A 13,255-nucleotide genomic window follows, 5' to 3' on the forward strand; every position below is an offset into this window, starting at 1 on the left:
ATGACCCCAAAATAAAATGACCATGAAATAAAAAAGTTACGCTTATTATTCTATTTATTATTAAATCAATAAATAGAATAATAATTCATTTTCATTATTAAAACAATAAATTAATAATTATACAATAATTAAATATTATAATAAAATATCATCCGACCTATTGTTTTAAAACAATAGTATATCATCCGACCTATTGTTTTAAAACTGAAGACAAAGATAGTGAGATTTTTTCGTAACTTTTTTATTTCATTTTGGGGTCTTATGTAGAACTTTTTCTTATTATTTTATAAAAGAGCGCGCACAAGTAATCATTCACCCGTCATTATTTTGGTAATATTAGTAACATTAATTTAATTTTGTAATTTTTAATTAATTAAATTATATGTTATATACACAAAAAGAATTTCAATTTAAAATAAAACTGATTGAAATCAGAATCAGTTTGCCTGTCTAAAAAACTTTATTTTTAACAATTCTTCTGATTCTAGGTATAAGAAAACAAAAAACAATAAATTGAATTAAGCTACCAATTGCCTTATAAAATGCAAAATAAAATGTGCTTTATTAACAACAAGAAATGTTCTGAAATGGGCTAAGAAAAAAGTGAACCGTAAAAAAATTGCAACTTACTAAGAAAACTTTTATTTTATATTAATTGCAAAATAAACAGAAAACAACAAGAATTCTACTTGCTTGCAGACTTTGCATGGGGGACCGCGTGAACTTTAAGAAACGCGCTTAGAAAAGCTGAAAAACTACTTTAAAATGACGTAACGCGATGGTAAATCCTAAACGTTTACTGGAGTATTAATATTTAGACAATTTTACATTAAAATGCGATAGATGTGTTATTTTTTTCAATTTTTTCTTTATTTTTAGTCACTGTACGCCGTGAGGGTTTATACATTTAGTAGTCTGTATTGACTAATTTACAAAATCGTGTTAGTGCTAGTGTTAACCAACTCTAATTGTTGATGTTAAATATAGATTAATTGATATTAAAAAACATGACCTGAAACCTTTTGATAGAAAAAATTTTGATGCAGTTCTTGCCATTTAGCTCTTGCTCTTCTTATTTCTTTAAGAGAAGAAGTTTTCAAAAGTGCATACAAAAATATTCAAGTTGCTCAAAATAATTAAAACAAATTATAGTAAAAGTAATTAAATGCTTCTTTTGAATGGAATTAAAGTAAAAGAAAAAAAATAAAGTGCTTTTGAAAAATCGAAAAAGGATGTTTGAAAATTAGGAAAGTTTTCATTTAAATGGCTTGGTTCATACACAGATTGTGTATACACCGATTATATGTAAATAAGAGTTTTTAGTTGGCTGTAGATATCTCAAATACTTGATATCTCAAACTTTAAGTATCTCGAACTTTTTGCGGTCATATGGACATAAAGTACTCGTTTAGGCTAAAATCCACTCAATATCTTGAACCTTAATATCTCAAATTTTTTGGATATCTCGATATCTTGAACTCGATATCTTGAACCTTAATATCTCAAACAATATTTTAGGCCCACGGAACAATTTTCTCTCGTTATCTCGAACTTTTCAACAACTTATTTCAAGAAATGTTTAAAAACATTTAATTTTTTTATAAATTCCAATTTTGGAATGGTAAATAATCTAGTCGAGTAAATGAAAATGATCGTTTATTGTTTTTTGTCAAACACGATAACATGCCCTCGTTAAACGAAAACTTACTAATAAAGCTATAGTAGAAAAAGGAAAGGTAATAAAAAACCTGGAGAATAGGAATCTCTAAGAAAGAGTTAGCCCAAAAGTATGGTATTCCAAAGAACACAATATCAACCTAAGTTAAAAAAAAACAACAAGTTATTAACCTCACTTTGAAAAAAAATGGCACAAAATCTAAACGAAAGAAACTTCGTAGTGGTAATTTCGAAAATGTAGACAAGGCCATATTCACGTGGTTTGTAGCAGAAAGAAGTCAACAAGTACCAATTGATGGCACCGTGCTGAAAGAAAAGACATTAAAATTCGCAGAAGCATAAGGAGAGTTAGATTTTAAAGCGTCTGATTGTTGGTTTCATTATTGAAGAAAGAGGTAAGTTAAATTTTGTCAAATCTTGTTTAATTTAAATATAAACAGATACAAATGCACCAGCATAGAATTTTTCAAACATGTGATTAAAATTCAATCATTCTGTTTCTATTTTTAGGAACGATATCAGCTTTATTTTTTTTGTTGCCTACCGAACAAAACGCACCATTTATCACAAGTAAAATGTTTCGGGGAAAAAATATTAAAGTCAGACTAACAGGTATTGCAGCAGGGAGTGCAACAGGAGAAAAATTACCTATGTTTGTGAATGGAGTTTCTAAAATCCCACGATGTTTTGAGCACATTAAACAACTCCCTTGCACATGTAAATATCAGCTTAAAAGTTGGATGACCGAGGGTATTTTACGAAATGAGTAAAGAAGCTTGATTCATCTTTCGTGCTCAAGACAGGAAAGTAGAACTCTTGGTGGTTAGCTGTTCTGCCCATCCACACATTGAAAGACAAATTAACTTCAACCAGATATTTCTTACCCCTAATAACACATCTATCCTTCATCAAGGCGTAATACGATGTCTTAAAGCTTACTATAGTCACAAAATTGTGCGTTTGTGTATCAAGGTAGCCGATAATAACGAACCCTTGCCAAAAATTATTTTACTTCAAGCAATCAAAGATCTTATTTTTATCACTGTCATCAACTTCTTTGAAAAAGCTGGTATCAGCAAAACAAACAAAAGTATTGCATAAGCTGATGATGATCATCCTTTTAAATCTTTGACAGAAGAGCTTGACCGTTTTCGAGAGTTAGTTCCTAGTGCCGTCTAAGAGGACCTCTTAGTAGAATTTTACATTGGTTTAGATTGTGATGTAGTAACCACTGGTCCGCATGCTACTAATACTGAAACTATTGCTCAGATTTTTGACCCTAAATTAAAAACGACGATGAAGTTAAAGATAGCGTTGACGTAGGTATTGACGTTGAAGCCCCACCACGCCAATCTTATGTTCGATTAAAAAATGCTTTCAACGCTTAAAGATGCTTCGCTATACAGCTCAGAATACGGAAATGAAATAAAATCCTTAGCACTGAAACTTGAGGATTTAATGAAGATGGAAAGGATGGACAATTTGAAGCAATATCAGATAACAGATTTTTTCCAAAAGTTGTAGTTTTTGTTGTTAATGATTTATGTCAGAAAAATAACTTGTTTTTTAATGAAAGTCGGGCAATTTTACTTTTTCAACGCCTTTCTTGAGATCTCAAACTCTCGATATCTCGAACTTTTTTCCCGGTCATCTCAGTGTTCGAGAGTTGACTGTATGTCAAATGCATTCAGTTTATAAATAAGTAATCTTTCAAGGTTTTTTGGAAATACTTTAAGAAAATTTTTTCCGAAAAAAACAACAAAAATAAAAGTTATATTTGAAATTAAATGCAATAAGCAGCAATAAGCGTTAGAGCTTCTTTAAATTCAGTTTTTTTGAGAATAAAATATTAAAGAACTTATTTCCTGGAAAAGAATTTATTACTAGGATATAAGTACTCCCGGGAGTATTTATTGGCGAGAGTGCTTTTAGGTTGCTATACCAACAGTTGGAGTTAGGCGGCTAGTCCTTAAAGTAAATTGTTATTTACCTCATCGCGAAAATTCAATTGCCCTAATTAGCCAACGGTTACCATGGCATTTTTCTAATAAAAATAGCTTTACCATAGTAACTAATGACGGGTTAATTGTTACCTCGTGCTTGCCCTTTTATAGAACAATAATAAAAGTACAATTATGTACCCCAAATTAAAATGATTATGAAATAAAGTTACGGCAAAATCTAACAAATCTTAATTTCAGTATAAAACAATAGGTAGGATGATAAACATAGCAGGATGGTTGTTAAACACAATATCAAATTTCAGTAATAACGTATTACCACTAATATAGATATAATCACTTATGTCACATTAATAGTGCATAATATTGTACATTTTATAAGGCAAATAAAAAAAAATTATTTCTTGATATGGAAAAAAAGCATATTATTGACATCAAAGTTATGGGCTTTGAAAAAATAAAGAAGGATAAAATTTCTGGCAAAAGAAATGTATGAATTTATTATTTTTGTACACATTTAAAATTAATTTATTTACGAAGCGTTGCATATCGTTTATCGTATTTTGTTTTTATTATTGTTGTTCAATATTTTATGTTATGACCATGCTTTGTTTGATAATAACACGAGTCTTATGAAAATATTTTTTAGAAATTTAAAATCTGACACTTTGATAAAAATTTGGTTTTATTAAGCAAATCGGTTATGTTTTGTAATTTTTACATGATTTTACACTATTTTCTTTGCTTTCTTCCTCTTGTAAAAGATATATATGGCATTCTGCTATGTGTATCTTTTCCAGGTTTTGCACATGGCAAGCCTGCAATGTATGTATTTATGGCAGCCCTGTCTTTTATTAGCGACACTGAATACCAAACCGAATTCTAATTTATATTAAATCACTAAACTTTGATTTATTAATATAATAGGAAATATTTTTTAGTTCTTTATAATATGCTTGTATAAAAGAAAAAAAGGTGGACTATGTGTAACATTTTAAACTAGGTAAAAATATAAATATAGTTTTATGGTTCTATGAACAATATTTGGTGTGCTGTTGTTTCTAACAAATTGATATCAAACACTACATGTCTTTTGTTCTTTATGTAAGCATATAAAAATTTTGAAACATGCTCTATAAGCTTATGCAAAAATTTTCAAGAGACTAAAACTATGCTTAAGTTTAAGCATAGTTTTAATAAAGTATTTAAGTTTTAATACTATATTTAAAAAGTATAAAGTATCTAAAAAAAAAAAAATAAATAAACTTATAAACAATAAGTATTTTTTAAAAATTACCAAAAAGATTGTTGGTTAAAGTCAGATCTAACACTAGCCTTAGGTTGCAATTAAATAAAAGAAAAAGCTTCTCAAAATTATTTTAAGCCATTGATTATTTTATTTCAATAAAAAAACCACATAGGATTGCATCTAATATTTAAACATATATATATATATATATATATATATATATATATATATATATATATATATATATATATATATATATATATATATATATATATATATATATATATATATATATATATATATATATATATATATATATAAATGTTTAAATTTTAGATGCAATCCTATGTGGTTTTTTTATTAAAATGTATATATATATATATATATATATATATATATATATATATATATATATATATATATATATATATATATATATATATATATATATATATATATATATATATATATATAAAGCCCTAAAATTTTACACCTATCCCAAACGTGAGAGCAACAAATTGATAAAATAATTTTTACACTATTCTTAACTAAATCTATATTCATCAACAAATTTTAAAGTTCACACAAAAATCTTTTAGCGTTTAAAAACTATGACTATAAAAAATTTGAACCCCCGTCAATTTGAGGGGGTTCCAAATTTTATAAGGCTATAATTGTTGAATGCTAAGCGATTATTATGTGAGTTTTAAAGTTTATTGATGAATATATACTTGGTTGAGAATAGTATAAAAATTATTTTATCAACTTGTTGCTCTCACGTTTAAGGAAGGTGTAACTAAAATTTTAGGGCTTTTTGTTCCCAGGCTCCAATCATTGCAATTTTTCGAAAAGCATCCTTATTTGATATAAGTATAAACATGAATTTTTGGAGTTTGTTCCATTTCTATAAGTTAGGTATCTCAAACATCAAAAAATGCTGCATTCATGCCTATATATATATATATATATATATATATATATATATATATATATATATATATATATATATATATATATATATATATATATATATATATATATATATATATATATGTATGTATGTATATAAATTAGTAAAAAACACTTATCTAACTTTTTCTTCTACTTGAAGTTTCACCATTGCTGGATCATCAGGAAGAGTTACTAAATCTCAAAAAAAAATTTAATTTATAGAAAAAAATATTTTACAGGATAATTTGTTATAAATTATTATAAAAAAAATTTAAATTACTATATTTTTTTGGTTAACGGGAAGTTACACAAAGTAATTATTAAGTAAATTTCTTTGGAATGGGGATAGTTTAATTTGGTCATTTATTTTTATAATTTTTTAAGAGGTGTTTATTTTTGTGCCTACATTTAGAAATTAATTCAGAATTTTTATTTAATAAATTTTCCGATTTAAATGAGTAATTATTTCAAATTTTTCTTGCAAACATAGCATACATTTTTTGGAAATGTTATTATAGGCAGGGGCAGATTTTAGAATAGACCATTGTAAATTAAAACTTTTATTTTTTTCTTTTAAATCCCAAATATATTTTGACAGCATAGTCTCTTTCGAATATTTTTCGTGTTTAAACGATTGTTTGTGGTTGGCATAACGTTTTTTCCATTCGCCCTCGGTTAAGCCAATATATTGTTTATCAGGGTTATTTTGAGAGGAAACGATGCACTTGTAAATTACATTTTTCGAAAGGCATTTTCCATTTAAAGGGCAAAATTTTTTTTGTTTACAATTACAATAATCAGTGTTTTTTTCTTTTAAATGTTCATTTTTATTAATTAATGCGTAGTTGTGGCCTTTATAATTCTTTCTAAATTTTTTGTACAACTATAACTTACTTTAATGGTATTTCTGTTAAAAATCTTATGTAATTTATTAGAGGGAGGAAAATGTTTCTATTTCTATTACGCTTTTTTGCATTTTTCTTTTCAAATTTTAGCTTGAAATTTTGAAAGCCACTTTTTTTAAGGGCATCTTTATAAACGCGTTTGGAGGAGTTAAAAATATTTTCATTAGAAGAGTTTTGGTTCAGCCTATTGTTAATTGAAATTGGAATTTTTTTTAGAATTTGAGGGGGATGGTTCGAATTCACATTAATATACAATAATTCGTCATTAGGCTTTTTGTAGGGCTTATAGGAACTTTCTGAGAGGTTAAATGTGTTAAATTTAAATATGTATATATAAATATACATATATATATATATATATATATATATATATATATATATATATATATATATATATATATATATAGTATATATATATATAATATGTATAATATATATATAATATATATAATATATATATATATATATATATATATATATATATATATATGTATATATATATATATATATATATATAGTCTTACTATACGTCCTGTTTTGACCAAGATTATCTTAGTTTAACTTTAGTCTTCAGTTAACTGTTTCCTTGTACTTTAATACTATTCTTTGTATCATAGTAACTAATAATGTAATAGCAAATGCTTGTAACCTTGTTGGAAGTGAATAAGTTTAAAAAAAAGTTATATATATATATACATCACATCAAGTTAAGTCAACATCACGCAAGTTTTCCAATCAATTGTCGTACTTGTCACAAGAACTTGTTAGCTTAGGTTTCTTTGACAGTCGAGTCGTATTGTTTCAGCTGCAATTCCTGCTGCAAGTTGTCAAGCATTATCGCAGAATGTACCCTGATACCAGGAATCAGACATATTCGGGCTGACCTCAAAACAATAAATTTTGAGTTTGCTGGACTTTATCAGACTGATACTATAAACACTGTCAGAAATCGAGCAAACAGTTCACTATTAATTTGTTCAAAAATAAATAATGTTTTGTTAAAAATAAATTAAAATATACTCATAATTCGTTGAATTTCATAGTTTTTGTAACCTTTAAGTCACTTGAGCTATCCCTAAACATAAGAATTTATTGCTTATACTGCTGATTTAGGTGAGCAGGGTGACGTCATACTGAAAAAGCCTGCTGCCAGGAGCTTCAGTGCATACATCAACTAATAAATAGCCTGACTTGTAGTGGAGTGCTGATACATCAACTGAGAGTTTGGGATGGGGCTGCAATCTTTTCATTCATTATTCTTCTTTTTCTAAAAAAGTTGTATCGATTTAGATAAAAAAAAAAGTGAGCAAGTGCTCACATAAATGTATAATTTTATTGGATCTATATAAGCATTTTGAGTGTCCTTTGTAGTTTTGCTCATCCCCAGCAAACATTGTTTTAGTGGACTGCTCAAAATGCATATATAGGTCCACTAAAATTCTGCTATAGAATGTTTGCTGGGTAATTATTTAATTTTTACCCTCACGGTGAGGGTAAATTAATTTGAGGTGAGTCACTTCAATTTAAAAAAAAAATGATTGAAATATGGAAATCTTAGTGGAGCAATTCAATTGGGCAGTTAACTTAACTTACATATATTTATATATAAATGTATACATACATACATACATACATACATACATAACATCATTGACTAATTAAAAGTGTTTTGATGTTTTTCCATATGCTTTATTTAGATTAAAAGTTATATTTGTTATTTTTTAGTTTTATATTTGTTTTGTTTTAGTTTTACATTTGTTTTAGGAATTTATCTTGCAGTTAAAGTGGAGTGACAATACTATTGCAATGATTTATCGACCACATAGCATGCTGTTTGATTTTCAGGCAATTTTTATATTTTTTACTTGTTACTTTATTATTTTATTCGACATTCCTGTCAAAATTAAAAAAAGTTATTTACATTTACTCTAATATAACATGATGGGGTACTTAGAAAGGGGGAGGGGGATCTTTATGAATAAGATAATTGTGATTTATTATTATGGATTAACAAGTTATTATCAAAATAATGATTAGGTCCAAGGGTTGTTAATGTCAATCACTTTTTTAAAGTACTGTATTTATTAATGGTTATTATTTACACTGTTTAGTAAGTTACCTATAAAATAAAATAAAATTGGATTAAATTAGGGTTGGTATAAATATTCCAGTATATTTATATAGTAAGGTAAAATCTGCTAAGTAAAAACAACCTAAGTGTATTACCATGTTGTGATATAAAAATTGATTATTATTCATTATTAATCTTGCATGTGCAAGTATTGCAACCATTATGGTCTTCTTATTATCTTTTGTATCTTCTGAAAAAAAAAATTGCTCTTATAACACTTTAGGTTTTTTGTTGTTAAAAGTTTTATATAGTAATGTTTTGTTTTGAAGTTTTTTTGATTAAGGTTAATGAGAAACTCATAATAATTTTATTACAATATCAGATGCCAAACTACAAATCCTGAATAAATTATTGCAATATTAGATGCCAAACTAGAAATTCTGAATAAATTGTTACAATATCAAATGCCAAACTACAAATCCTGAATAAGGGTATTTTGTTTATACCCAGTGGGAATTACTTGCAAAAAAAGTTTGTTTAATTTAATGAGTGAAGAGATTAAAATGATCTAATTTTTATGGATGTTTTTTGAAATGACAATAACAACCAATTAATTCATCTATTTTGCAGAAAATTACAGAAGGCACCCATAAATACAGGTTAACAACAAAAAAGGTAGCACTATTGGAAAATGGGAATATTTATTAACTCTTGTGTAATCCAATAACATTAAACAATTTTAACTCATATTCTCTATGGTTTATCTAAAACTCCTAAAATCAGAATATATTTGCAATCTATTGTTTCAACATGTAATAAGCAAACTTTAAGGAGTAATTGCTCAATTCAATTGCAGAGCTTCATATTTAAGATTCTATTTTTTGTCCTGATACTTGAGTTTCATCATTTATCTCTTTTAATTATTAATTATGTGCCAAAAAATCTTGTTTGATTATTGACGATGAAACTTATTGTGCTGCATATTTCCGATCTCTTACAGGACACCAATATGATTCAGCAATTAATTGCAAGAAATTGAATTGCAATTATAAATGCATTGAAATGCAAAATTTCGCTAAAAAATTCATCGTTTACCAAGCAATTTGTGAATGTGGTGTAAGAAGGTCTTGTTTTGTGACTACGGGAACAATTAACAGCAAAATATTCATAAAAGAATTAAATTTTTATTGAAAAAAAAAATTGGAGGGCGGGGAGGTTATTTGAAAAACATATGTACTATTTAAGGGTTTAGGAACTTAAAAGTACACATGGCAACATGGGGGGGGGGGGGTTAATTTTCAAAATTTTTGGCGTACGTACTTTATGGACAACCCCTTACAGAGTTAAAGTTTTAACTGAAAAATTAACTAACAATGTAAAACATTGCAGAAAAACCGTAAGAGCTATTAAAAAAGTGCTTATTGACACTGAAGACGAATCTGGTGTTCCAAAAAGCTATTCTGCAAGAGCTTTATAACAATAGTTTATTTTTAAAATGATTTTTATTTTTTGTCTTTTTTCTTCACTTTTTATCTATTAGCCAAAAATTTATCTATTTACTTGAAAATTTCAAGAAATGTTCCTAACAATATTTTCTAAAGGATGAGCTAAGCAGTTTTCTATTTTTTTTTGTATTTATATGACTGTTTTACTAAAATGTAAAAAAAAAAAATTGAAAAAAAAACAACCATTCAACAAAATGTTTACAAAAATAAAACACAAATAAGTTTTAGCTTTGTTAATTTAATTTTTTTTTGCTCATTCTCTAGTACAGTATGTGTAGAGAACATTTTTTAAATTTGATTCAAAATGAACTAGTTTATCTTGAGTTATTAGGTTTGAGGTTTGCTCTAATTTTTCATTAAAATGTACTAATTTTTGCTGATTATGCATAAAAAAATTAGCAAAATTTTAAATTTTTTTTTATTAATTGATGTAAATAGTAGTTCGTTTACAAATAAAATCTATAAAGTTATTTTTTTCAAAAAAAAAAACTTTTTGGTGACCTTTTTAAGTATCTTCTTTATTTCCCAGTAACTACCAACCTTAAGTTGGTAGTTACTGGGAAATAAAGAAGATACTTAAAAAGAAAGAAAACAATTAAAAGAAAACTTAAAAAGTTGTATGTTGAATGAAAAACATGAAGACAAAAGAGGTTTCAAAAGTACTGATGTTCTCTATTGCTATATAAAACATCATTGCAGTTTAAAAGCTTTTTGTATTATTTTTTTGAAATGACATTTGTTCTCAAGAGATTTATTCTAGTGTTTATTTTTTTTTTTTTTTTTTTTTTTTTTTTTATGTTAATTCACCTCCCCAAGGCCGAGAAGGCCACTACATACGAGGAGGCTACTTAATTGTGGTTATAACCCTCTCTCAACTCTATAACTCCGAAACACGAACCTTGACGAACAAGGCCGCTGCGCGGAGAAACAAGTTGAAGATGTAAAACATGTAAAAGAAATGATTACTTAATGACTTAAAACTATAAAAATAATTAATGATTAAAACTATGGATATAATTGTCCATGGATGCTTTTAATGTACCATAAGTTAAAAGGATCCCAATGTACTGAGACAAGTTGTGTTCATATTAAAGAGAATGATAAAAAAAAAATGTTTGACCAGAATTTTTTTAAGTAAAACAAAATGAGAAAGGAAAATTCAAGAAAAACAAACTTTGTTGTTTTACTTGAAGCTCGTTGTCTTCATGTTAGCCAGTTTCTCAAAATCTTTAAAATGTATGCCACAATCTACAGACTTTATAATTTATTCAAGTGCATTTAATTCCAAAGAGTTTTAGTAATTGACGTCATTGTAGATTGTTTTGTTTTTTAAATCAATATTATTTGATTTTTGAAATATGGTTTTATTATCAATCTTATGACTTTCCTATAAATTTTATAGGAAGCTAAACAAAAAAGTATTTATTTATAGAGCGCAAGAACCAAATAAAATTAAGATTTTTATATTAAAATATAATAAATATTCTCTTAAATATAAAAAGTATTTAAAAAAGATGTTGTTCACCTTATTATATATTCTGAATCATTTTTATTTTTATGTAAACAATGTGAACTTTTCTTCTAGTTTATCTAAGCTAGTAGGGTTTTCTTCTAGTTTATCACTATGACATTTTTGTTCTCCTATCGAAGTGACATTTTACAAATTCTTAAATTTTTAATTAATAAAGAATATTGGCAAATGACATCATTTATTAGAGATATTTGCCGAATTCTTACATTTTTAGTTACCAAATATTTATAAATTTTACACTTAAAAAATTTACAGACAGTTTTTTATTAATTAAAGCAATAATTAATGTTTTATGGCAATAATTCAAGACAGATGGTGAATTAAATTGGCAATGTGTTGCAGTGTGCCTTAAAAAACATTATATTTAATATTTCCTAATTTATTTCATATTTGGCAAGTATTTTATATTGAAACCTGTCTCTTAAAGTTATAAATCAAAAATCTACCTGACTTGACAATAATTAGTTTTTCATTAAACAATTTCAATTTTAAAATTGACTCGATAATGCACTTTTTTGCAATCTTGACCAAAAATTGTTTAATTTTAAAAATAAAATGAAATAAGCAATACATGTTTTACAGAATAAATTTCATTAAATATATTCTTGCATGATAAAATAAGAATTTCAAGAATATTTGTACCCGATGAAAAGTTTAGCAAATAAATGCTGTTAATTAAACTTTCATAAACTCTTTTGTTACCAGCTGTTTTAACAAAAATCTTTATGCAGCAACCAAATTTTTTTTGAATAAAATTTGTATGACATAACATTGACAACTAATTAAAATTCAGTTAGTAAATTTCTTTAAAAGTATAACAAACTATATATCAATAAAAAGCTAAATAAATTAACTTTTTAATCAAATAAATTTTTAACACTCATCATTGAATTATAAGAAGTGCCTTAAACCATTGTTTTTATAAATAGTAATATTATAAATAGTAAATTATGGGCTTAAAAGTCCAAAAAATAAAAATATAAAAAAGTATAAAAATAATGTTTTTCTTCATAAGGCGTTGCGTCACATAGGTTTGACAAGGTTCTAACTGACATTTTTTCAAAAATTGAGATTATGACTTTGTTGGACTATTTTTATTATGACAAACAGAATAAACAAAAAATTTACTGCAATCTCCAGATAGAACTTTGGCAAACTACCAATTTGCCAAAGTTCTATCTGGAGGTTTAGTAAACTAATATTTAGTTTGATAAGGTTCCAACTAAAAGGTTAGGGTGAACTTTAACTGCAGACTGTTCCAAATTTTTTTCAGTTAAATATATTATTGTAGAGAATTTCATGCTCATTAAAAATCATATAAAAACATTGGTCTCAATATCAACGTATAGTGTTCTAGTTTGATGTTGATGTAAAAAAATATATATATCGTAAAAATGCTAATATT

The 13,255-nt window shown here is 26.2% G+C and overlaps 1 protein-coding gene across 3 annotated transcripts in view; it reads left to right on the forward strand.

The window, feature by feature from the left end:
- The first annotated feature begins 3,787 nt into the window (after window positions 1-3,787).
- LOC101236248 (SH3 and PX domain-containing protein 2A) overlaps window positions 3,788-13,255 on the forward strand; it is a 56,478-nt gene continuing 47,010 nt past the window's right edge. For 2 of the 3 annotated variants that reach the window (XM_065807426.1, XM_065807427.1), the window contains exons 1-2: window positions 3,877-4,128; window positions 8,508-8,588. In XM_065807426.1, the coding sequence (XP_065663498.1) occupies window positions 4,048-4,128; window positions 8,508-8,588 (162 nt within the window). In that variant the 5' untranslated portion in view covers window positions 3,877-4,047. Of the gene's footprint in view, window positions 4,129-8,507; window positions 8,589-13,255 lie in introns of all 3 variants that reach the window. The other variant, XM_065807428.1, reaches the window with a different exon arrangement.

Source organism: Hydra vulgaris, chromosome 10, assembly GCF_038396675.1.
Source record: "Hydra vulgaris chromosome 10, alternate assembly HydraT2T_AEP".
Lineage (NCBI taxonomy): Eukaryota > Metazoa > Cnidaria > Hydrozoa > Anthoathecata > Hydridae > Hydra > Hydra vulgaris.